Below are 27,633 nucleotides of genomic sequence, written 5' to 3'. Positions count from 1 at the left end.
TATAAAACGGTTAAAGCGATACCACTTACTATAGGCCTACAGTACCGCATATTGTAGTTAGAAAATTTGTACTATTTTATTTGGATTGAATTATTTCATTGGATAATTAGAAGGCGTTTATTGGAAAGTGGGGGGACTTAAAAAAGCCCCCCTTGCGGGCAAGTCTTTGTTTTGTGACTTTACATTGAGATTTGATTACGCTTGGACCTACGATGGCTGAAAGTGAAAAAATTATTTTGAATCGGTTACTGAATTGTGTTACGAGAGTACTTACAGATGGAATAAAATTGGACTGTATCGTAAAAGCGCGTGTTGCTTCCTATACACATGAAGATGTTATAAAGGCAAAGCGAATCCATCATACTGAGTTGAGTATTACGAATTGTCTTGTGACATACTCTAAAGATGAAGACAATATCATTGAAACGTGCAAAATTCTAGTTTCAGCTGCGAAAAATAATGTGAGCATGCCAAAATTTGTCATCTTTAACCCCTGCTCGGTTCCGGTCATCGGAGATGCGGTGAATGCAACAGTTACTGCCAAAGTAAATGAACTCTCTCGGAAGCTTGATAATTTTTTAGCTACCCAGTCCGCTCCAGCCGTCAGTATTTTTACCAGCAGTCGTAGTGCCCCTGAAACGTCCAAGCCCAAAGATTTTACCTATTCTGTTGTCTTGAAAAATCCCCCCAAGGAGCTCAATGGCCCAAATGACCGGAAAGCTTTCATAGACAGTTTCTGTGAAAATGCAAATGACATTGGCGAACTTCGCAAATCTGCAAACGAATGGAAGCTTGTGGTCAGGTCGAAAGCTGCAGCAGCAAAAATCGTTGAGAAAGCGAAATCTTCCAAGCCCGATCTCAAAATTGCTGTTCAAGAACCCCTGCACATAGCTGTGCTTCGAAATGTCCCTGAAGATATAAACTGTGAAGGACTAAAAAATATAATCCCGAATAGTACGAAGACTGAACAATGCGGAAAATCCCGTTCTTTCAAAGTGTATTTTAACACTATCAGTGAGCTCCAACAATTTCTGAGTGTTTCGGAGATTATCGGCTACGAGTGTCTACCTGCTGATCCGTTTAAGTTCTTGCCAAGACGGTGTTATAACTGCCACAAAATCGGTCACCTCGCTTCCCAGTGTTTGGCTGAACCTTTATACTCTAGATATGGCTCAAATGCACATCGTTCTAAGTGAGATGAACCATGCAGAGAGCCAACATTCCTGTGTTGATTACAGAATCGGCAGTCACACGTGTTACAGTGTAAAATGTCCCTCAAACAGTAATCCACAAAAAAAATGACATCTGAAGCTTCCGCAGTTAAATGTTTATCGTGGAACATTAATGGCTCATTCGCGAATAAAATTCTGATCTTAGATGTTGTATTTTGAGCAAAATGAAGTTGTCTGTTTACAAGAACATTTCGTCACAAGCCGCAGTAAAAGTATTTTTAGTTTTAATAGTTCAGTATCGGATTATTCAGTTTCAGCGAAGCAGCCAAGTGGAAAAGGACGACCTCCGGTGGTATTGCCACTTTCGTTCGTTCGACTCTAAGATCTAGTGTATTTGAAGTCAATGATAATTTTCTGGCGATTAGTGTTGAGGGCTGTGTTTTTATTAATGTATATTTGCCTACAAATTACCATGATGAGCGTTCGGAGCGTGCTTTTACTTATTCTAGTGATAAACTCGGCCAATGTATTAACTGTATTAGATCCTTAAGCCTTCAATGCATATTAGTTGGTGACTTCAATTGCGATTTGAATGAACCGCTCTTATATAGGTCTTTACGTTCTACATTGTTGCTTAGTATTTTTGGAGACCAGTTTGATCTCAAGTGTAAGGATTTAAATTTTACACATGTACACACATCAATGCCTACATCAGATCTCGATCACGTTGTTGCGTCCGCAAATCTCAGGATTTTGCCTGTCAAGGTTGTGCTTGATTTTCAGCTATCTGATCACTTACCAATACAGTTCTCAGCCGAGATTCCTTGCCACAGCTCAGATACACAAACGCAAACAACTTCGAAAACACCTCCTAGGCTTCGCCGTGATTGGCGTAAAATTTACCCTGTTTTATTTCAAGAAGAAGCCGCCAGAGTCCTTGGTAAGATCCGTGTCTCTTTCCATCTTCTCTCTAGATTAACTGCTCTTTTAAAGGAGGAAACACAACTATCAGTCGATATTTATTACGCAGAAATTGGCCATGCCCTTCGCTGTGCTGGAAAAGCTGCCGTCCCTCTAAGTAGACCCCGTCATCCTACCCTTCCTGGCTGGTCTGAAAATCCACAGTTAGTGGATACCCATTCTAAGTCTAAATTTTGGCTTCGACTTTGGGTTTCTTGTGGACGAACCCGTTTGGGGGTAGTCAATTCAATCCGCCTGCTCACAAAAAGAAAATTCGCGAAGGAGCTAAAAGCTCACAGAAAAAAGATGAGATCGAATCTACAAGGGCCAAAATTAATCCTTCTCTCCTTTGGCGTTTTCTGTCTTCTAAAAGCGATGAGTCTTTGTCCGCATCTGCTATCCATGATTCTGAATGGTACGCTTACTATGGGTAAGAATTTTTGCCTCCCGACCCAGCCCTCAACGAAAGATACGAAGATGAGTTGGACGACTTCTTAGATAGTTGTCCTCAGGGGGATTATGTTGTAACAGAGGGAGCTGTATGCAAGGCCATCTGTCACCTAAAACCTAAACAATCTGTCGGGATTGACGAGATCAGCGTACACCATTCAAAAAGTTGTGGGCCCGCTCTCATTAGTCACGTAACTCTCCTGGTGCAGATTATCCTCATTCAGGGCATTGTCCCAACTACTTCCTCTACTGGAGATCTTACACCATTTCCTAAAAAAGGAAAAGTTACCACGCAGTGCTCCTCTTTCCGTCCAATTGCGATTGCTACTTCTCTTTGCAAGTTATTTGAACTTTTATTCGTAGATGAATTTAAGAAACTGTGTTGCAGTCCACCAAGACAATTCGGTTTCCAACGCGGTATTGGTTGTGCTGAAACTATCCATTTCGTTGCATATGCAATCTTGGATGCAAAAAATCAAAGGAAAGCCTAGCAATCGGGGGCTTAGACCTACACAGAGCATTTTTTTCTTTGATTCATGCACTTGTGTTGCTGTATTCAGCTAAAAAATGAGTGAACTCAAATATAATTCGGGCTTTCCGTGATCTTTACTCTCGCCTTCGCGTGCAACTCAAGCTCCCTCCCGATAACGGCCTTCCGCCAGCCCCACGGTCAGCTTTGATACCAGTCTCCAAAGGTGCCCATCAGGGGGAAGTTTTGTCTCCGAATTTCTGCAACAACTACATTATTGCGCCTCAAGACAGCTGTCCTTTATCATGCAGTCTCAGTTCCATTGACGTCTCCCTAATATGTTATGCTAACGACGTACTGAACCTCAGCCGGACGCTTAACCGCCTTTCACAAATTCTCTCATGTCTGCAGTCCAATTACGTGAAAGTCAGTCTGAGATTTAACTCTTAAAAGTCAGAAGTCTCGCTTTTCAATTGGAAGAATGACCCTCCTACTAATGTCACACTAGGTGATTGCTCAGTAAAACCAGTTGATAAAATAGTATATCTTGGGCTGCCAATAGGTACCTCATTACAGCACACCCGCTCCCTCCTGATCTCACATCTTGAACGGCGAATTTCCAGCTCCTATGCTTTGATCGTTAAATCCACTCTGAGATTTAACCGTCCACTACTGGCAAGTATTTACAACAGTACCACTCTGCCACATATATTATATGTGACCCCTTTCTGGAAATTATTGACAAACTGTGAAAAGACTAAAATCAGCTCTTTGTTTTTCCGTTTTGCAAAGTACCTACTAAAATTGCCACCATGGAGGACAAAATATAATTTTCTGATTCGGCACTACAACCTAGCGGACCCAAATCTAGCTGTTGAGACACTTATTAGCCGGCAAAAAACAAAACCGGCAATACTAAAGCACGAGTGGGGAAGTTTGCTTGTTTAGTTTTCCCTCTTGTTTTCTTTTTTTTCTTTTTTTTCTCCTTTCAGAAGTTGTTGTCCTTGTTGCTATTTTCGAAGAAGTTGTTGTTTCTGTTGTAATTTTTGAGTATGTTATCTTTCTGTTTCCTCTTTTCGTATTATTTTGTATACTATTTAAGAAGTTGTTGCTTTTGTTGTTATTTTTAGTATATTTTCTTTCTGTTTCCTTTTTTCGCATTTTTGTATACTCTGTCATTGTGCATTTATTGTACACGACGCGTTTTCAATATATTATTATTATTATAACTGTCACCAAAAAAACAAAAACCCTAGCGTATACTGTTTTGGGAAAACCAGAGAAAAAAGTTTACCCCTTTCCCCCAAAATTCTATATCCCCTTGCCTTTCCCGCTTCAAAAATCGAAAAACTTTTCTGAAATTAAAAATCAATCACAGAGCCGCAAGACTGAATGAGTACGCTTACCAAACTAACTATAAAATTTGCCATTTTTTAATAAACTTTACAAACTGCATTCAATATAATAAGATGCAGTCACTAGCCTTTGGGTAAGAAAAAAACGCTTTGTAGTTTTGTCTGACTTACATTTACCGACACTGTCAATTATATAAAGTAAAATATTTTTTTAGTTTCAGATTTTAAACCAAAAACTTTAAGTGATAACTCCATCATATGTGTAATAAAATACACTTGGAACTCTTCACATTTTAAGCAATAAAACCAATTGGTAATTTTAAACATGAAAAATCTAAGTAAAGTTTTTGATTTTGGACAGCTCATCGGAGTATTGGTGAACCCACTATTTTTTCCTTCCTGGCAGACGACTTTTTACTAAGAATTTTAGTGTACGTACTACCTTAGCTTGCAATTGCCAATTTTTTTAACTTATTGAGAATTCTTATATTAACATTTATCACATACATTTACATGCTAGATCATTTTAACTGATCTGGATAAAAAGATAAAGGCTTTTATCGACAGCAATGCAAATTTTTTTGCCTATCCAATTTAATCGTTTGAAGAGGGGCTGTAACCGAGAAACATTTGAGAGGGGTATGATGAACATTTGAGAGGGGTATGATGAACATTTGAGAGGGGTATGATGAACATTTGAGAGGGGTATGATCCTCCCATTGTTTTTAGGAAAGAGCGGCAAGCCTTAGGGAAAAATATTTCCTTGACCATATAGACAATTCGTTGGCCATGACACCAGTAATAATTACTCACCTATCGCCTTTCCGGGATATATCCGCGGTGCAGCCAAGAAAATCCTACCCTGCCCCCTAATAAAAAATCCTCTAACATTTCTAATATGCACCATAATTTTCAAATAATTCAATTGTTTTAAAGAATTTGACCTCTCCCAGAAGAAGTATACTACTTCTACCACTACTACCAACAACTCACACCTGAGGACAACAAAGCTACACACGCTCCTCCTCTATTCCAATCTATTCTAAGCCTCCGTATTTACACCATCCCAACAAGTTCCCATTTCCCTTAAACCTTTCCTTACGACATCATACCACCTAGTTTGGGGACAACCTGCTTTTCATTTGGCTCTAGGCGGTTGGCCTACAAGGACAATCTTTGGCAATTTGTCATAACATGTCCCAGCTATCTTAACTTGTCTCTCATAATAGCCCTAGAAAGCGGGACTGAACCATATTTTTCACAGACGTTACTGTCAGAGCTAAGGTCAGTAAGTTGGGTACCCAATACATTGGTCTTGGTCAGATATAATGAGTTATGTTATAGTCAATCAGATATATTTCAGTTGAGTCAGATATAGTCACCACTCCTAGCGACAATCTGCAAATCTGTGTAACTTCGGAAGAAGTAGAGCAATTTGCAGGTACAACACGGATAAGTCCGGCAGATTTGGAAACCAGGTGCCGTGGAATCAATAAAGAAGAAAATATTTTTTTTGTGAAAAGTGTAACGTAGAGATTGCAAAAAACGTATTTCTAGTTCTACAATAGTAAACCAGAAAGGCCACGAGGATGTAATTGCAACTACTCCACAAGTGAACAACTACCTCATGTTTCAACAATGTAAAAAACAAAAAAATAATGAATATTTTCATGTTTCATAAATCGATTGATTCATATCAGAATTTTAATGCACAGTTCTTCAATATTTTAGTACACATGCACATTTGTACACAAGTATTTCCTAATGTAAAGTAGTATTTTTGTAGGTTCTATAGCAGTAATGATGTTAATTCTATAATCAAAGGTAAGCTCTCTTATTGTGTTGTTTAATGTATTAAATTCGACATACATAATGAACTATGATCTGGTATTTTAGATTATAATATACAATATAGAATGTTGTAATTGGATCTGTAAATTTGTCGGATTAAAATGCACTCTTTTGCAAAATAATCCTGACGAAAGAGGTTCTTAGGCAGTACTCTATAATCCAACAAATTCGATAGTTCCAACACTACCCTGCAAAAAATTTGTCAGATTACCAGGGGTTAATTGCATTAAGTAATTAGCTTCCTATAGAGACCAAGCTAATGCTTCTACAATTACCGCACTCACTATCAGCTGTCTTGTAGAGGGATTTAATTAAAGTTTACCTTAAAATCGCTAGGTACTTCCCCTTTTTCAAAAACCCTCTTCATAATCTTCAGTAATCTATCTCTAACTTCATGATCAAAATATTAAAAAAAAAAAACTCATTTACCACGCTATCGGTACCTGGAGCCTTATTATTTTTTAATCTTTTCAGGGCTGTCATTAATTTTTCCTCGCAAAATAAAACTTCCTTCACATCCAAAGCGTCACAATCTTTTTCATACTTTTCTATTTCTTTCCCTGTAACTCCATCACGCTATAGCACATTCTATCACTAACTGTGGCTCCGTTCCTATCTTTAACTTCGACATGTCAACACTGACTATTTCCATTCAATTTACTAACATGGCAGTACAATATTTTACTATTATGCCGTGCGGCTGCATCTTCCAGATATTCATCAATTTTATCCAAACCCGCCACTTCACACCTCCTCTTAATTCTTATTTCAATGTTTTCTCCACTTCCTTTACGTTCCTTTTATTTTCATATGATAACTCAAATAATTTTAGTACAAGCCCCTCCTCCTCTCTATTAAACATAAAGCATTTAAACTAATATTCTTAGCAGCGTTTCTAACTTTCTTCTCTAAGACACAGCGACTTCGCAAATTATTTCTCTAAAATTATTCTATCCTTCTTCTACATTGCAAAATTTTAGACTCTCCAGTTTAGAATTCAACTGTTCCTGGATAGTTTCACTCAAAGTCTCATCCAGTAGTCTACTAACGTCATAGCTTCCAGGATTTCGGAAGTTACTCTTCCAAAATTTCAGCTTTAGATTACCCCTAAACAGAACTAGATGGTTATCTTTACATTTAATATTAACAACAGCACTCCTTTATACCCTAGTATCTTGTATCGATCCTGCCAGTCTTCAGTTTACAATAACATAGTCAATAAAGTTAGCTATCTTACCGTCATATGAATATCATGGTAATTTATGGCCCATTTTATTGATATATACTATATTGATTATACCTACATTTTTATACCAACAAAATTGCAGAAGTCGATATCCAATACTGTTTACTTTTCCTATACCCAATTTACCTAGGCTAGGATACCTTCTATCCCTATTTCCACCGATCTGGGCGTTAAGATCTCCTAATAAAAACACCATATTTTTTTCGCTGGGACCCAGCTTATTTGTTCCTGTACTTGTAAGTAAAATCATCTGAGTCACTGCTATGTCCGTCAGTCGGTTCCACTGGGGCATATACTACTATGACTGATACCCCACCCTTTTTAGTCATAAAATGAGGAACTGACATTCTATTATTAATAACTTAGCAACCTAAACAGAATTTGGCAGCTCCCTTATTCATCATGAGTCCTACTCCCTCTGTCTATCACCACATCCTTCCTGCCTGAGTAAACAAACTCTATATCACTTAATTTAATGTTTCTTAGCCCTGGGATATGAGTTGCTGAAACTTCAATTCAGTCCAGTTCGAAACATCTGAATTCGTCAGTCAAAGCGTCGGTACGATATTTGTTTTTTAACGTTGTAATATTCCAAATCGCAATTTTTATATTCCATGAAGCCTTGGCAAGTAAACCATTTTTTTTTTCACTGCTTATCAAAACAGAGTTACATAGGCGCAAAAGTGTGTTTTATTTATACTATTGACATGGATAATACCAATTAGCCGGACATGTACTCTGATTTCGAAGCAGCGAGTTCGTCAATATAGCAAAACCAGGACACTTTCTTGAGGGGGGGGAACCTGTTGGCCCACTCATGTGTGCTTACCCGCAGTCACTGTATATAAGTTTAGACAGTATAATCGCAACTCAATAATATTTGGCTACTGCAGTCTTGGCACGTATTAAAGATCCACCCCTTTCCTCGCCCATCAACAACTCAGTGCATATCTCTCAGTCAGTAAATGGTGGTAAGAACTTGTATTATTCATGATGGCAAAAGCAGAAAGGAATGGGGTGAGCCGGCAAAGTGGTTCGCTACTGTCGCGTCTCACAGGTATGACTTAACTGAGTGGCCTATCCAGGATTTCTAAGGGGGGAGGTTGGATTAAATTTTAGAAAATATGGATATTTCTAGCGCTAACTTCTAATCCACACTGTGGATTAGAGGGGCAACCTAATAGTTTTAGCACAGATTATCTATTATGTTTCACAATAGTCCGTGGTTTTAGATATTAATATTGCACCATGGAGCGTCAAAACTTTTTTCTTATTGGTAAGGAAAAATTTTCCCTTGAATTTTTCTTTTTTATGCTCTATTTCTTGGCCATACAAATGTCCTTCGAAATTTGATACAGGATCTTTGTTTTTCTTCTAATAACTGGTGGAATAGCTCTATCCAAGAAAATACATAACAAATTCATTCTTTGTTTTTCTTTCTATTCTTAAACCAATGTTATCTTTACCTCTTGCATTATTACAGCCATACCAATTATTCTCCTTCCCTTTTTATATCTTCAACGTATTAAATTCTTCCTTATCCCTAGACACCCGATTCGTCTTATTTCTTTTCCTGGCTGCGAATACCGACGACACACGCGTGCCTACCCATGAAAAAATCTAATGTCGCTTATGTTTCTACTTGTTTATATGTTCTCCGGAACAAGTGCATCTCTGTCCGGCTTTGGATAATGCTTGAGATAGGGAATGAATATACTGTTTTAATTTATCTACAGTGCCCGCAGTCAGCCAGCATCTAAATGTTCCATTGGCAATTAGGATAATTTTATCTTTTTGACAAACCTACGGAAACTTACTTGTCACCTTCAAAAATCGAATCCATCCAATGCAACTTTTGAACGATCCACTTGTAATGATTAGACACCCAGTTGGCTGGACAAAGGCTGGGATCAACACCAGGCGTCGAGTAAAAAGCGTTCATAAATTCATTTAGTCCAACAGTATTGTGGTCAGATAGAATTAAGCAGCCACCATCAGCTAAAAAATATCCTTCAATATTTTTACTCGAGTCCCTGAAAAAATTCTTCAATAAATGATCATGATTAAAGCACGTACATATATGAAACCAATTTAAGCTGCAACCCTTTGTTTAACATGATTAATATTTGAATTTACAGGATTAATATTTGACTAATAAGAACAAACTTTGGGCATTTTGTGTGTAAACATTAAACTAATAATAAGTAAAGATCTAAAAGAGACATTCGCCTTTCAAAGTTTACAGTTCACAAGAATCTCATGTGAATAAGATAATTTATAAGCCTGACTTCGCATCTTTGAACAGAATGTATCCTTCAATTAAAAATATCAAAATAAACACTGTGATGCAGTCACTTTAAATTTCCCTCCTCTCTCCCCTATTTTCTCAATATTAAAGGAGTTTTTTTTTATAGTGAACAATTGAGGTAGAAAAATAATGCCCTCCGGTTTGCTCTCATTTGAACGTTGTAAGATCTTAGGCCGAACTGGCCAGCCGTGACAAAAAACCAACAGAGAGAAAAATCTCAATAAAAAAAAAAGAAAACGAGACTGCGGCCAGTGAAAAGAAAAAACAAAAAATTTAAAACAAGGCGGATATTTCGCCTGTATCAAAACAAGACGTCTTCAGCACAAGAGAAACTCAAGAAAACGAAGATAAAAAACCAAACTAAAAACAAATCAAACCCCCACCAATAAAATACAATTAGCGCAAACTAACCCATGTAGGCAGAAACAGCTAAAAGAATTACTTCAGTAAGGATACTAGAGCAACTGAGATAAAAATAAAAATAAATGAAATTACGTTAATTATTCTGTTGCGAAATAATTCCTTTGTTGGCTATTACTGAAGCAAGTCGTGTTGGTCTTGTAGGTAAAATAGTTCCCTGGTGATTATTTAAGATCTTAATTCCCTCACTGACTGTTGATTCACTTTTCAAAAGATTATCATAAATAATCATTTATGACAATCTTTTGAAAAGTGAATATCCGCGTTGTTTTACTTTTTTCGTCTTTTCTTTCTGCTGGCCACAGTCTCATTTGTTGTAGTTTTTTTTTATTGAGATTTTTCTCGCTGTTGGTTTTTTGTCATTTGAACGTTGCATTTTTTTTTCATTTTTAATTTTTTGCAGCCTGTCCCTTAAGGTCGGAGCCAGCAAAAATTTAAAGCCCCCAATATTGAGTTACTCTGAAGAAAGCAGTGTTCAGAAGCAAAGTATTCTTACACAACCTGTTTCAGGATAAAATTCTCAGTGATTTCCATTGTGCCAATCAATTGTCCAAGAAACTCTGATCCCTTTTTCTGTGGTTCTCGGGAATAAGAAACTAAATAATGGAGGAAGGAGGCGTGACCACAACATTCCGCTGGTTTTCGTTCTTTAGGCCAACAGACATTGGAGCGTCATGAGAAGCCGTCTAATATGTTAACCCGACTTCGAAAATGTGTCAGGTTAAAAGACAAATAAACATTATTGTCAGAAATAAACCTGAATTCCAATAATCCACAGCAATAATTTTTCAGAACATTTTGGCAAATGAGCCGACAAACTAGACAGGAACAGACCTTTCAGGATTTACGAACAGCATTGACTACTCTACATTACATTTACTATATTCTTTTCTATTCCTCCGTGTCAGGATTCATTGAAAACTGAGTCTAAGCATGTGAACTATAGAGGGAGTAAATTATTCATTGATACCATCCTTGAGAAATGACACATACCCTTATTCTATTAATGTAAATACGTATAATACAACAATAGATTCCTCGTCCCTGCTTATTAGGTTATAGTTAGTTCCGTTTCTAGACGAGAAAGACACCATTTTTAAAACTTTATTTATAAATCTATCCTGGGCCAGATAAGTTTTTTTTTTCGGGAAACAGGGGGGGGGGTGTTCCAAGTACAATATAAGACAATATTTTGTCCTAGTCAAGACTTCAAGACTTGGTCAAAACGGAAAGACAACCGTTTAGCTAGCTTCTTAAAGCTCGTGATAAAGGCCAAGTATTCATAGATGATAGGTTCAAAAAATTCCCAAGAAGTTTTTTCGAGTTAGGTACAATAAAATTCAATAAAAATAAGTCTACAAGACGATTTTCATCCCCATAAAAATGTCTAATCCTCTTGTGGTGTAGACATCAATATTCGTACAGACACCAATATCGGCTAAATCTTTCAAATCCCCCTGTCCTGTATAATTTCTGTGTCAAATTCTTAGCCTTGTAAGTGTGGAAAAGCTTCTTTCTTCAGTCGCATTACTTACATGCAACGTCACATAATAAATACAGTCAGATTCTGTTTTGCAATCCTATAAAAGTTCTTTGATTTTTTTTTTTCTCATTTTACACTCTGAGTGGCAAAGTACCCTATAAGTTGCAGAGTTGCAAAAAGCTTTCAAAGAAATGCTTACAAACTGGAATCGGACAGAATGAAAAAATGACAAGGTTCAGATTGTGTGTGGCACAGAGTATGTAACGAGCCGAAAGCTACTATTGACAAATAGCGGCCAGAACGCCCCTGATATGGCCGCTAATTGACGGTGCTTCGTCATAGCCTTGAACACCATTCTTCTCCTGATTAAGCCCAGAATTTTCAGTAAATTGATGGACAAACGAAGAAAATCTTTCTCTAATTGAATTAGTAACAAAAAAAAAAACGCAAAAAAATCCTTCTGAGCAGGGACAAATGGGGAAATTTCGAAAGCGACATCATGTCAACATTTAAAAAAAAACCTGATCTTTAACTAGTAATACGATAGGTGTTAGGATATGAAATAAGTCTTTGTCAGATTCCATTTTGTCATCAGCCCACAGTTAAGCTTATTCATTTTGAAAACGAGGTATTTTATAACCAATGAGGGAAAACATAAAAATACTTAAAGAAAGTCAGGAAACCATTATCAAAAATAAACTTGCATACAAAAAAAAGCTAAAGCTATTATATTATCTTTTACCATTATTTAACTGGCCACGAAAGATCTGTTTAATATTTTTTTAACCCGATTTATTTCGTTCAAGCACCCAACATCTTTCTACAATTTTGAACTTTCTTATTTTATTTTCCATGTTCTCTTCTAAATGGTTAATAAGATAAACCACTAAAAACCCAAGCGATTCCAATCACAATTTAATCTTAATTTATTAAGTATTCTGAACGGTCTAAATAGGCTTGGATTGTGATGTCATGAAAAAATAGTCATTTAAAAAATATTTATACAAAAAGAGAAATTGTGTCTTATACCTTTCTAGGTGGTTGGCTGGTCCCGTTCATCCTACTCTCTTATCACTCGTCCTCATCCCGCTCATCCTATTCTCCTATCGCTCATCCTCATCCCGCTCATTCTATTCTCCTATCGCTCATCCTCATTCCGTTAATTCTACTCTCCTATCGCTCATCCTCATCCCGTTCATCCTACTCTCCTATCGCTCATCCTCATCCCGTTCATCCTACTCTCCTATCACTCATCCTCATCCCGCTCATCCTACTCTCCTATCGTTCATCCTCATCCCGATCATCCTATTCTCTTATCTCTCATCCTCATTCCGCTCATACTACACTCCTATCTCTCATCCTCATCCCGATCATACTATTCTCCTATCTCTCATCCTCATCCCGTTCATCCAATTCTCCTATCTCTCATCCTCATCCCGTTCATTCTACTCTCCTATCGCTCATCCTCATTCCAATCATACTACTCTCCTATCGCTCATCCTCATCCAGTTCATCCTACTCTCCTATCACTCATCCTCATCCCTCTCATCCTACTCTCCTATCGCTCATCCTCATCCCGCTCATCCCATTCTCCTATCGCTCATCCACATCCCGCTCATTCTACTCTCCTATCGCTCATCCTCATCCCGTTCATCCTACTCTCCTATCACTCATCCTCATCCCGCTCATCCTACTCTCCTATCGCTCATCCTCATCCCGTTCATCCTACTCTCCTATCGCTCATCCTCATCCCGCTCATCCTATTCTCCTATCTATCATCCTCATCCCGTTCATTCTACTCTCCTATCGCTCAGCCTTATCCCATTCATCCTACTCTCCTATCGCTCATCCTCATCCAGCTCACCCTACTTTCCTATCACTCATCCTCATCCCGATCATCCTACTCTCTTATCGCTCATCCTCATCCCACTCATCCTATCGATTTATAATTAATCAGAAAGCGGAATTACAAACATTTTGCTTATATTTTTTCAGCAGAAGCTGGAAATTAATTTAGTGTAGTTATAAAATAAACTAAAACATAGAAACTAAATAAAACATAAAAAAAACAAATAAAAATCATAGATAATTGAACATAATCTTACTCCCAAACATCCCAAGCACGAAATATAAATTGTAGAGCATCATCTGGTTTTAGAATGCGACAGCTATAGCATTTGTCCTCATTTCCGACTTTTTTCTGAACTGTTAAGTCTTCCAGCTTTGTTTTTTCCTTGTAATAACATTTTGCTTTATACAGCTTTCCAGCGACTTGAGTGACTCCTTTTTTGTCTTTTATTGATTTTAGTACTTTTTCCCTTGCTATTCTTCTTCTAGTTAATATATCAACAGGCGTCGAAGTTGGATCGTTCTTTGCAAAAGCTTCTATAAATTCTAAGAAAAAAAGATTCAGGTACTTTTTTACTAAAAAAACAAGATCAATCTTTCGAAAAATCAATCCAGAATTTAACAGATTATACCTATTTATCTATCCAGGCAGAGAATACAAAAATAAATTAAAAACAAAAAATACCAACTTAACTATGAAAAAAGGATTGCTAATAAAAGCACAATATTTGTTACGTAGTTAGTATATAATATATATAGAAATATATTCAATCTTCTGAAGCAGTCATATTAACAAAGAATGCAGGCTTTGGTATTAGTCACCATTAAACTATACTCTGAAAACACAACATTTTTATTGCCATTTGATTGCTAATATTCAAGGTTTCAAGATTCAGTCAGGCTTAATTAATAAAAAGAGAATAAAAAAATCGAAATACATTGCCCTGTCACAAAATACACGTTGAGACTCATAAACATGTAAGAATATTCCAAACGGTTCCCAAATCACTCTTCGAAATAACTACACACCTCCTCAATATGTAACTTTACCTAAATTCAACAATAGGGCTCTTCCACTCCTCCTCGAAAGGAAAGTATGTTACTGCGTCTTAGTAGGTACATACACGAGGCAGGGAGGAGGCTGTACCCGGTTCCCAGCATCCTTATAACTAATTTTATTAATTCTAGAAAATTATAATTGTTTGTCTGGTTTTTGCTGTTGTAATGACTGCCCCCCCCCCAAGTCTACCCCTTGATATATACTTGAGCCTAACGTTCCCCCGAACAAAATATTGCGAAGTTACCGGAGTCCCAGGATACATTTATTCTTACACATCACATCAGGTTTTGAAGCTAGTAAATAAATATGTATATGTCAGAATTACCTTTTTTTCTTTCGAGCTGGAAACATAAATTCGACCATAGAAAATAACAATGATATATACCGAAAATGTTCTCAAACTCTAACAAAAGCTACAACTAAAATTACTCCCATGTTCAGATGCAGTAAAGTGATTTAAATGGGAAATGTTTGTTATTTTCCGACTTGTATACATTTTTTAACGTCTTTTTCGTTTCTTTGAGGCATTGGCCCTCCACCGGCGTCCAAGGGGGACACAAAAAATAAGACCGGTATATGCATAATTCTTTCGATTACACTATTCTTGGTAACCAACTGACATTTCTAGTGGGGAAAACTATTTACCCTTCCAAATGATAATAATTCGTACTAAATTAAAGCTTGGTTCTGACAGGGCGGAAACAAAATCGGTCAAACAAAAAAATTCATCGCTCAAGACGAGAGTTTTATTTCTATTTTAAGCAAGGGGGTCTTTAACTTCTTCTTTTTTTAGCTTCAAGAGAACAAAGGAAAAAATAAAAATTTCGCATGCGTAGAAATTTATTTAACATCAAGCCAAAGCGCAGTAATACCGATGTATTCTACCCTAAAGACTCTTTTGTCTTTTGAAAAGTCGATATTTTTACTATGCGAGAAATCGTCTTAAGGAAGAGAGAGGAGAAGAGAATGAAAGAGTAAGTCAGTATTAAACTAAATAAGAGCCTACCAAGGTCTTGACTATCATCGCCAAATTCATCCCTTTCTCCATGGTTTTGACCACCGTCTTTTTCATCACTAATTGTTCCTGGGCTACTATGCTGACTAAGTTTCCCGAAAATACTTTTCCTTACAAGCGAAAATGATTTCTTTATTCCTAGAGGAGTAATTTGAGAATTCTTTGCACTGATTCTTCGGGTAGGAGTAATCACCGACTTCTGTACACTGTCTGTCACGGAGATTGGCAATACTGAGCCTTTGGATGGAATACTTTTAGATGTGGTAACCAAAGCTTTAGAGCTATAGGATTGGGTCACATATACACCATTTCTAAGTTGCGGCGTTTCGCATGAAGGTGCGTCATGAAAATTGTCTACTTTTTGCAAAATTGCTGGGTCTTGATCAGGAATTTTTTTTTTAGCCACACTAATACTTGAGTCGGATATATAAAGTTGTTTTCCAGAAGCAGTGGCGAACCCACTAATCCCCATTGACTTTTCATGATTAAGTGGAGTTGTCTCTACTTTATTCGATTTTAATTTCAGAGACGATTCCGAATTCTCTTCATTTAAAATTGACTTTGCTTCACTAATGATGGAAGGTTCGACGTTCCATGGATTCGAATACGGTTGTACACAGCCATCATTGCTCAGATCTTGGGTAATGCTATTTTGAGGATTTTGAACATCTAAAATAGCCTTTGCTTTCTTAATACTAACATCAGATACATAAACATATTTCCCCGATGCAGTAGAAAATCCACTAAAAGCTTTCGATTTGCTTGTCAAGGGTTTCGAGTAAACTTGCACATATCTGTCTTTAGATGAGTCTTCATCCAAGTCACTCTTACACTCTTTATCAGATAAAATTTCCTTTGCTTTATTAATACTAGCATCTGATATGAAAACAGGTTTGCCAGACGCAGTGGCAAATCCCGAAAAGGCCTTAGGCTGTGGGCTATTCATTAATTTTGAATCTGTTTGTATACGACTATTAGTGCTCACGTCGTAGGGGATTTTATTTTCGAGGTCCTGGCCATCTAAAATGGTCTCAATTTTTTTAACACTGGCCTCAGATACAAGCATAGGTTTTCCAAAGGCTAATGGACATCCATTAGCACCTGAAAGTTTTTCATTCAAAGATTTTGGATTACCTTGTGTCACAACAGTTTTTTCACACACACATTTTTTCAAACTCCTTTTACAGTCTTCATCAGCTAAAAATGACTTGGCTTTATTAATATTAGCATCAGATACAAGAACCCGCTTTCCAGAAGCAGTAGATAAACCACTATAACCCTTTGATTTACCGTCAAGTTTTACATGAGATTCTGTATTATATTTCTTCTTCTTCTTCAAAGTTTTGTCCGCGTTATAATCATATATATTATCCGTTAAAACAGCTTTTGCTCTCATAATACTGGCCTCTGATACAACCATCGATTTACCAGAGGCTGTCGAGAATCCACTAAAAACTGTAGGTCTGTCATTTAGATATTCTGAACAACCTTGGATTTCACTTTCTTTACACAAAGATAATTCGGCATCATTTTTAAAATAGCTATTATCTAGAACTGAATTGACTTTACTGACAACAGCATCAAGTACAAAATTCGGTTTGCCAGAAGCAAAAGAAGGACTAATAAAAACATTTAGCTCATCCTTCTGCTTTCGACCAGAAATAACACGATCTTTCTTTGTTAGTAATTTGTCAAAGTTATCATTACAAATTTTGTCTGATAAAACAGCCTCTGCTTCCATCACAAAAGAATCAGATACAAGCAATGGTTTGTAGGATCTAGAAGGAAATCCTCCACAGGGCTCTGCTTTACCGCTACATTCTGTGGAAGTACCGTCAGACCTACCAACAGTTGATATGGACAATCGTGTTGAAGAGTCCTTGATTTGCAAGTTCTTGTCATTTCCTTTGTCAACAACACCAAATAACGATTTCATTTTTTCTTGTCCAGTTTTTGAAACGTATATAGATTTGCCAGATCCAGTTCGAAACTCCAATCCAGGTAATATAGGCAATCCTTCAGAGCTTTCGGAATTAAAAGGAAACGATTTTTCCACACTTCCTCCAATTTCTTCTACAGATAAAGATTTAGTATTTTCTTGATAAGATGTTGCAGTAAATAATCGCTTCTCTTGTGTAATTCTTGGCCGACAATGCATTAATGGGCAGTGATTCGAACAGTTATCTCCCATTTTTGCTTTTACTTCCGAACCAGAAGTGCTCATTTTCAATTCTTCCTCATATTCTGATCCTTTACAACCAAGACCGAAATTATGTGCGTGTTCTTCATTCTCGTTACTTTTCCTGTTTTTATCAGCCTCAAAAGGAATCATGAATTCACCTTTATTCGGGGCTCTATTGAAACTTTCAGTCAATGCTTCACTGTACCCTCCTGATCTCTCTTCTTTCATGGAAAACCCGAAAACTTTCAAAGTAGAACCTTGATTAGTTATAAGATTATCTCCTACTTTTGCTTGTCTAGTACTACTCATAGATAGTTTTAACCCTTTGTCAGCAAGTTTTGCCACCTCACCTTTGCTAGTTTGAAATTCTTTGTTATTACTAGACAGAATTTCATGTAAAGAGTTAACAGTTATACCGTGCTGATCTTTTTTACTCATTTCCGTTAAGGAGCTAAACAGTGATTGAGCTTTACAAAGTCCCTCTTCAGATATTGGAACTGGTTTCCCTAAGCCAGTCTGGAAGCCAATTAAGCCCTGAGACCCCTGATAAGGGCCAGTTTCATGTTGATGATGTCGAGAGTTGGTCGTGGCTGTTGTTTCTGTCTTCGCAGATGAATTTAAATCCTGATTTGTTATTTTCTCCTCTTCACCTTGATAGATATTAGGAAATTCACGAGCAATGCTTTCAAAGTCCTTGCCAAAAATATTTTTAGCTTTTATTATTGGATCAGTCTTCTTTACATTTGGGTTTAACGAAAAATCTGATCCTCCTTTTATCACCATTTCATTAATAAAACTGTCAAAATCATCACCAAAAATACTTTTCGCTTTATCTAAGGACTCTGGCTTTGAAATAGGGAAAATCTGTTTGCTTCTTTCAGGCTTCGCAGGTACAATTTGTCTCCTTGGGAGACTAAGGATAGGGCTATTCAAATTTTCTTCACTTTTGGATTTGCTTACACAAATAAAAGACGAGGACGCTTTAGATAGTCCTATATTTTTGGTAGGCCTGTAAAACATAGGTTCGACTGAGGAACTAGCACCACATGGAGAAACGAAAGGTTTAGAGGACTTCAATTGCAATCCACTTAGGGTTCGATCAAGCCCTTTTCTTCTTATTCCTGAAATAAATAAATAAAAAACTACAAAAGGTCACTGCTTTTTTTATTACAAATGAACGATATCTTAATTAGAAAAATATTGATACCCTCTTCCCCCTCCAAGTCAGGTATCCAAGTTTTACTGCAGATTTTAAAAAATGAGGATGGCCGTTAATTACATGATGAATTCGGATATAAAGGCGGGAGAAAATAAAACTAGATTTCTACAAGGTTTTCATTTTGTTCATTTATGAATAGAAACTAGATTTCTTCAACAAGCAACAAGCTACATAACAAAATGGCATGCACAAATAAAATTTAAGAGAGAGAACACAGAATGGTATCTGGTTCCAATGGCACCCAGTCTATCATTATAACATAATTTCTTCTTTTTTTAAACCTGTCTTTTTTTGTGGTGAAGCAAGAAGGTTGAACCGCTCTATGGAGCAGATTTCCCCAAAAAAGCGTTAAGAAGCACTAAAAGCCTCATAGAAGGCAATGATCCTAATTCAGCATTTAGATATCTTAAATAAGGACATAAATATCGTCGTTGTTCAACAAACTAATTCTGAAATTTTAATTTTTTTTAAAATAAAGTTCTCAATAGATTTTAACTGGAAAGTATAGAGGCATCGACTGAAAGTATAGCCAGAAAGGAGTTGAATAAAGTTACCTGTTATCGTGACAAATAAGAACTATTCGTACATTGACAATTTTAATTTCTTACAATTTTGGTAATAATAGTTAGCATACGACAAGCCAAGAACGAAGAGGGGCTTCAAGCCTATACCCCATCTTTCATAAACAACTATTTTTTCGATTTCACCCGATTTTCCTAAAAACATTTATAATTCACCTAGCTTTGAATTTTTTTTTTCAGCCTCCCCAGCCCAACACACAAAATAAGTTCACGCACATATCACGTACTGAGTTACTTCTAAGTAGGGTCCCCCCAGGTCACTCAATGCATCCCCAGGTTGTAGATAGAGGGATGTGCTACAAATATGTAGGGTATCTCTAGTGAGTAGGAGGCACGGACAAAGGGAGGACCTAGTCCCTAGGTGTTCATAATAGAAACGGGGGCAACATCGCCCGGTGCCGTAAATACAGGAGGAAAAGAAAAAAGCCTCTCGGATGCAAACTCAGCAGGGCCCATTCAAGTATGGACACGTCTCGTGAGTTGCAAATCTTCTACCATTAATGGGTTAAATTGCAAGGTGAAGCAGAACACCATCGTGGGAGGATCATTTATGGGAGGACAACTGAGTCAGGGCGTAGAATCTTGATTTATAGACAACAACCTCAGCAAGGCAATGGTGCTCGTCCGAAGTTAGTTCCCATGCAAATTGGCACAGAAAGAACAACCTCCTGAACCAAGAACAGCCTCTGGATATCCGGCTAGCCACCGGAGAACCAAATGCACTAGTGGACGGTTGGGTTGACAACCCTCCCCCCGAAACACCTATTTTTACGAACGAAACCAGAAATTTAGCCTCAAATATATAATTTCAAACCCCTCTTCAATCCCGGACCACCCAAAAACGTTTCCCTCTGAACATCGTCATCCAAAGTGGCATTAATGTGGCCCCCTGGAACGTTCTGACCCTGAACCGATCCGGACCTAAACTTTTTATAGCCAAAGAAGTTACAAAATATAAAGTGACAATAGCTGTAGTTACTGAAACACATCTCCCTGGGAATGGTGAAGAGGACAATGGCGAAGAGCGCACACTGGTCTGGTGGCAGTCAGAAAAGAGTAGGAGTTGGCATTATACTGAATAGCACCACAAGCAAGGTCCTACTGTTGTTTCATCTAGGCTCCTGAGAGTAAGGCTAGATGGGAAATATGGAAAATCGCCATCATCACCTGTTACGCCTCCACATATGGAGGCGAAGAAAAAGAAAAGGATAAGTCCTATACCTGATCAAGTTCTCAGCTCTCGTCAGTAGTCCCCAAGACTACCTCGTCCTCCAAGGAAATATGGATATTAGCATTTGAAATGGGTCCGGTCAGTGGGATTTCGGTGCTGGACCCGTAACGGAGGATGACCTAAATGACAATGGAGAGAGAATGCTTAACTACTGTCTGACCCACAACCTAACGATTGCAAACACGTGGTACCAGAGAGAAGATCCTCGACTAGATCACCATACGACGGCAAATGTTGTCGTCTGTGAGGAATTATTGCACCTATCAACGCGCCAAACTCGGCGAAACCGACCATCGACTGGTTGCAGCCAAGATCAGGCTTCAATTTGAAGCTACAAAAAATAGACAATCATCGCGGAGAAATGACACCTACCGCATCCAACAAGACCCTGCTCAAGCTGAGCGGTATCAGGTGGAAATATCTAACAGATTTGAGCAGCGCGATGATAGTGAATTCTCGTCTTCAAAGAGAATTCTCTTGCAGCGGCAACTAGTGTTACTGGATTGAAGCAGCGTGAGAAAAAAGACTGGATCAGCAACGAGTCCCTAGCGATCATTAATCGGAGATGAAAAGCCCACCTTCGTAAGGTCAGTACAGCATAAGGGCAATTAAACAAAGAGCATGACACCATGATTTACAAAGACCACAAGACTTTTATTGACGGCAAGGCATGCAAGCTTTAAGAGGCCACGGAAAAAAGGACATAGGAGCCAGATACAAGATCCTTCTTGAGCTTTCAGGACAACAAGATCAGACTACGGCGTATCTCCGAAATGACAACGGCCAAAAAATTCACGGCCAAAGACAGTACCCCCACCAGTGGGAGGATCATTTCGAGAAACTACTAAACTCAGAGCCACCCAACCAAATCGACGACCAGATTACTGGTGCTGCGAACAATACTTCACCTCCCCCGATGGGACTAATTTCAAGGGAAAAGTTGCAACCCGAAAGCTGAAAAACAACACAGCACCGAGAATATGTGGCCTGACATCAGAAATCCAAAAGAATGGCAGTCCATCCATGATCCACTGGATGTAAATGTTATACAATATTATGTGGCGCTCTGAAATGATCCCATCAGATTGGAATATGGGCCTTTTTGTGCCAGTCTACAAGAGGAAAGGAAGCAAAGAAGAATGTAGCAACTATCGTGGCATAACTCTGCTCTCGGTGCCCAGCAAACTCTTCACCATGCTACTCCTCAAACGGGCAACAAGCTAACTTTATCCCCTCCGTCACCCCGGATGGCTGGGTTCATGCCGGGATGGTTTACTATTGAGCAAATCCATACAATTAGACAACTGGTAGAAAGAACTCTTGAACATAAAAAGAAAGGTGTACATTGCCTTCGTTGATTTCCGATTTGCCCTCAACACTGTCGACAGACAGTAACTGTGGCGGATCCTTCCACCTTCTGGTGTACCCACGAAAATTGTCAATCTGTTCAAAGAATTCCACAATAACACCGAAAGTGTTGTCATTGTAAATAGGCAGCCTTCCTCACGCTTTCAAAGTAGAAATGCTGTAAGGCAAGGTTGCGTCATTGCACCCGAACTTTTCAATTGCGTCACAGACCATGTTCTAAGCAAAACACTACTGGCGCAGCCATTTGGTATCGATTTTGCTGGAAGATTTCTGTTGGATCTCGACTTTGCTGACGATGTGGAACTAGCATGCGAAAGTCTCAACTTGGTTTAAAAGTAAACTGCTCCAAGACTAAAATAATGCCTATAGACAAGGCATGTTCCAGTCCCCCAGCATCTATAGAAGTCTGTGGACAAAATCTTGAGAAAGTAAAGCCATTACCTTGGTTCAATTGTGTGCTCAAATGGAAATCTAGATGCAGATATCAGCAAGGGCGGCAAAGACAAATGCCGTCTTCTGAGAACAATATTTTACAAACCCCAGATCAGCCGCCTCATGAAAGCACGAATCTACTCTACCCCGGAAGCTAGCACTATGCTGTACTCGTCAGAGACTTTGTCCATGACTCGGACACAGATAATCAAAGAAGATGCTGTCCAGACGAAACACCTTCGCAAAATCGAACGGGTTAGATGGTTTAACAGGGTGCGGAACTTGGAGATCATCCGGTCTTTTAAATTGCCACCCCCTGTTTTAGCAGCTCAAGTCTCGCTCACTGCGTTGGCACGGTCGTCTGTTTCGCCTGGCCACTCAAACATCCACCCGAATAACTTCAGACTTCAATTAAACTGCAAATGACTGGAAATGCACCAAAGGTAGACCACACACAAGACGGGTAGAGATCATCTGCGATCGGCTCACTACCAGGAACATTGACCCCGATGAAGCTCCAACCCTCACCCTGTATTTAGAGTATTACTTTGTAACACCCTGTGTTACAAAGACTTCCTTTGTATTTTTCCAAACTTGATTTTGTAAGTCACAACCTTGATTATCCTGTAATTTTAGAGTAATACTAGATCTACATTCGTTTCTCTACATTTATAAAACGACACATGCAAAAAGAGCACCCAAATTAACGGAGTACAAGCCTGGATCTTATGACAAGACGGTGCTAGAAAAATTTAGTTTCCACTCAAAAGGTCGATCCAAGGCTCCGCAAATTTCTATTAACGAGTTAGAACTAAAATTACAGCTTTCCACTGATCGAAAATAAAAATGTTCTGTGATCAAGTCAACATTTCAGGCACAAGGCATTTATTTCACGTTCCTGAAATATTTCACCTTTCGTTCATTTTTATATGAAATTAATCCTGCGTATCATACTATCACTTTAAAAAAAATTTTCATACATAGAACAGGCGAAATATAATTTTAATTCCAGTAATTGGAGTTTCCTGGTAACTTTCCACTAAATGCCACGAAAAATGCATTTTGTGAGTGCGTTTAAGCCAAGATGAAGCTTCACTAATTAAGTAAATATCATTCTCATCATATATTTAGATAGTAAATTTATTTTTAGTACGTTCTTGAGTCAACTTAACAACCCTTTATTCATGTCCAATCAGTTTGTTGAAAACAAAAAAACTTTTTTACATTACTAGCACAATCTGAGTTCGTATAATGGGACACAAGGATACATTTTTGACTCTGTTACATTTATTCATCCATGAGACCTCTTTATACATTATATATCCTTTCATTATTTATATGATAGTATTCCCGAAGCACTCGAGGAATTCTATAAGATTCCAGAGACAAATTTCATGGGGAAGTCCTATCAGGAAAAAATACAAGTTTTGCAGAAGATTATGGTAGAAAACTTTCAGGGATTTTAGAAAAAAAGAAGACAAATAGGTGAAAATGACAAAAGTCAACGATGCAAACGCAATACGAACAAACAACTAACAGCTTCTGTGTTTTAATTAATGTTTTTTTATCCATATTACAACGAAAAAAAATACATGAGAAAAAATGGATTAAAAACAAAATACATTTCTGTGGCAAAACAAATATCACAGCCCCTCTTAATTTCGCCGGAAGATTCTAGGAAAAAAAATAAATAAAAACCCATTTTTACCGCCTTTACCGTCCCAACTCATTGCAGTTCTTCCGTTATGTTCCAGGAGAAGGAAAAGGAAACTTGCTTCTAAAAATAAAGAAAAAAGACAAAAAAAAAAAACGGCCGATCGTGGTTTTCTGCACATTACTTTTTTTTAAGCACGAATGCACCTACTGCTTAGTTTTGGTTTATTCTGTGGCCTTATTCAACCCTTTTCGAGAGGAAATAGGCCTTTCTAACGTTTCTCTCATCTTTAAAAGGAGAAACAGATAGCAGAGGTGAGATTTCAAAAAATAGCTACCCTTTTTAGTGGGGTTAGTGGATACCGACAAATGGCCAAAATTGTTCAAAGGTTAGTAGAACATAGTGAAAAGCAAACATTATCGCAGGCTTTGTATGTATATAAGTATAAGCTAATGTTTCATACCTAACTTGCTAGAACAAAGATCAATGTTTGTTCTCATAATTTTTGAGTTGGGATATTCACCTATCAATAAACCGGACGGGAAAAAACTACACAAATAACTTTAGCGCTTTTGTACGAAAAAGCAACTAATAAACTCGTATAAAGGCTCATTTAAAAACCTTGGTTCTGATTTCAAACTGAAGTAAATTTTATGAAAACACTTTTTATGTTTTCACTGATTCAATTTGGAAAATGTTTGCTCCAAGAAATGTATTAATCTAAAAGAAACTAAGAATTGATAGGCGAACTACGAAAATCGCCATACAATTAATAAATATATATATAAAACGTTCAGCAACAATTCAAAACATTACAATAGCTCGGTTTCTATACAGAATCAAGGTTTTTAGAGATAAATAACGACAGTTTTCTTTACTTTAGTCCAAAAAACAAATTAGTCCAAACAGCTTTAAGAAATTGAGAGTAATGGACCAATTGATTTAGTGTCCGTGTTCCTTGCCCAGTGATGAATTGTAACAAAGACACCCAATCGTCATCACTGAAAATCAACACTGTTACAAAGTCAAAGATAGCTAGTGAAAGAGGAAAGAGAAAGTGAGAAAGAATGGTGAATTAGGTCTGTAAAAGTTACCAAGAGAGGGTCCCTTTCTACGTGAATCAATGAGCTGTTTATTAAATTTCTCCATGGAATAGTCTTCATGCTTAACTGGTGTCACTACAGTCTCAACTTTTTCATTTTTACCTGGAAAAAATATGATTAAAAGCTTTCAAATATAAAAGTAAAAGTATCTATGTTGTATTTAACTGAAGGTGCTTAAAAACTGATAATCAAAACCAAAAGACACTCAAACTTACACAAAAAGAATCCACCTCAAAAATTTAAATCTAAGCTAACAGCCTGATCAATGCGCACGAATGCCTAAACGCACAGGGAGACAGTTGGATCACCCCAAGAGTACTCAGAAATAGATTAGCAAAATCGGCTTAAAAAAAGATATATATGACTCTTCTCCTCTTCTCCTGGAAAGATATACTCCAAACATCATATAGTATTTTTCTATAGTTTTTTTCTTTCTATTGAACTTATTTTTTTCGCTCATTTGAATATACCATTATGACCAAGAGAAAAGGAACATGGAATCTGTTTTTGGCTTTCCTTTTAAATTTGGATTTTTAGAATGAATTTCCACGAATTAGGTGATACTTAACCCCTATCATTGATGGCTAACAGTAATTCAATCATTTCTTAATGAACCATGCTGACCCCAAGTAAGATGTTTCCAACTAAAAGAAAAAAAAAACTCAGCAAGCATACCAATAAACTCATAAAATTTTTCTTTTATTCAAAAACACCTATAATAATAATAATAATAATAATAATAAATGAAAAACATTACTTTTCAATTTATTTCACAAATGAGCAGGTATACGCTACCAGTCTTCCTTCGCAAATACATGCAAAAAGGTTCACAAGCCACATATGGTGTGCTCGCTCAATTAAAATACATTCTTTTTTTGTAGGTTGATATCATTTTTTTTATTCTCATTATTCTTCCTAATAACCAGATCTATAAGAAAAAACTGACACGTTTTAAATATCCTTTTAAAACTCGGTCATGCCAACTTTTGGTAACCAATTTTTGAAAATTGGCATGTTTTTTTAACAGTTTAAACTATCTAGTTTGTTATCTAAATTTTACTTAATTTATAATTTTAAGTTATTACATAGTTATTATACAAATAAAATTAGAATCATTTATATTTGCACCAGAGCATAATAAAATATTCCACTTTTTTCTTTAGTTTTCTATTTAATGGTGATTTCAGTAGAAAAAAGCAAAATATCAACAAGATTGCTAGTAATAACAGACTGAGACCCATAACCTTCTAAGATTTCATAGACTTGACAAAAAAAATTGTCTTGCTTCTTAATTTCCCTATATCTGTCCACGTAAAATCGATTAATCTGTAAACTTAACTCCAATTTTTAAGCAGTTAAAGTTTTTCTTAAAAGTGTTCCAAACTGAGGCAACGCCTCCCCTCCCTCCACTCCTCCTCGCACAAAATAAAAACAAGCGAAAACACACTTAGTAGATTAAACTAGTCATTAATGATTGTGTTGATTATCAAACTACTACTTTTCTTCTGTAATTTCGCTTTCCGATTCAGTAAAACTAAATCACAACTCCTCGCCCACTGTTTTATACGATTGTTTCATTATTTTACAAGAACTTGGCGTTTTGGACTTTGAAGAAAGAATAAAGCTTGACTGCTTACTTAGGAGATTTTTCAGTATTTCCTTGTTCATAAGTTTTTTCTATTATCATTATCTTTACTAGTGATAAGATTTCTAAGGAAAATTTACATTTTTTAAGCCTAAATAATCTTTTTTAATTTCTGATGTATTTTTCATGATAAATTTAAAAAGTCACTCAATTTTTAAATTGTAAAGAAAAAAATGATTTGAAGTTGACCACTGTTATATCATCACCCACCGTTTTTATGGGATGGTTTCTTTATTTAGCAAAATTTGTCATTCCGGACTTATAAGAAATACAGCTTGATTGTTTAGAATCGCTTTCAATGGCAAATTCAAAAATAAAAAGTTTCTAATGAAATGTGACACTTCTTTAAGATATACTATTATTTAAATTAGTCAAACTAATTTTTTCTTAGCAAAACAGAAAATATTATTTTTTCCAAATTGTTTAAGTTTTTTAACTTTAATGCTAACCACCGTTCTATCATCACTCATGGTTTATATGTTACACTTTCTTTATTTCCCAGAATTCGAAAATTTCAGGCTTTTAAGAAGTAATAAAACTTCATTGTTTAGGAGGGTTTCCTAATCCAGCTTTTTATTGGA

The 27,633-nt window shown here is 37.0% G+C and overlaps 1 protein-coding gene across 1 annotated transcript in view; it reads right to left on the bottom strand.

The window, feature by feature from the left end:
* LOC148954009 (uncharacterized) overlaps nt 1-27,633 on the bottom strand; it is a 112,582-nt gene that overhangs the window by 73,275 nt on the left and 11,674 nt on the right. Inside the window, exons 4-7 of the mRNA XM_089085740.1 lie at nt 25,399-25,509; nt 15,629-18,940; nt 13,820-14,108; nt 9,321-9,536 (exon numbers count right to left, since the gene is read on the bottom strand). Of these exons, the coding sequence (XP_088941866.1) occupies nt 9,321-9,536; nt 13,820-14,108; nt 15,629-18,940; nt 25,399-25,509 (3,928 nt within the window). The remainder of the gene's footprint in view (nt 1-9,320; nt 9,537-13,819; nt 14,109-15,628; nt 18,941-25,398; nt 25,510-27,633) is intronic.

Source organism: Artemia sp. Qi Xiang Cuo, chromosome 3 (genome assembly GCF_049724085.1).
Source record: "Artemia sp. Qi Xiang Cuo chromosome 3, ASM4972408v1, whole genome shotgun sequence".
NCBI classification, from domain to species: Eukaryota; Metazoa; Arthropoda; class Branchiopoda; order Anostraca; family Artemiidae; genus Artemia; species Artemia sp. Qi Xiang Cuo.
This window is presented reverse-complemented; position numbering and strand designations above follow the sequence as displayed.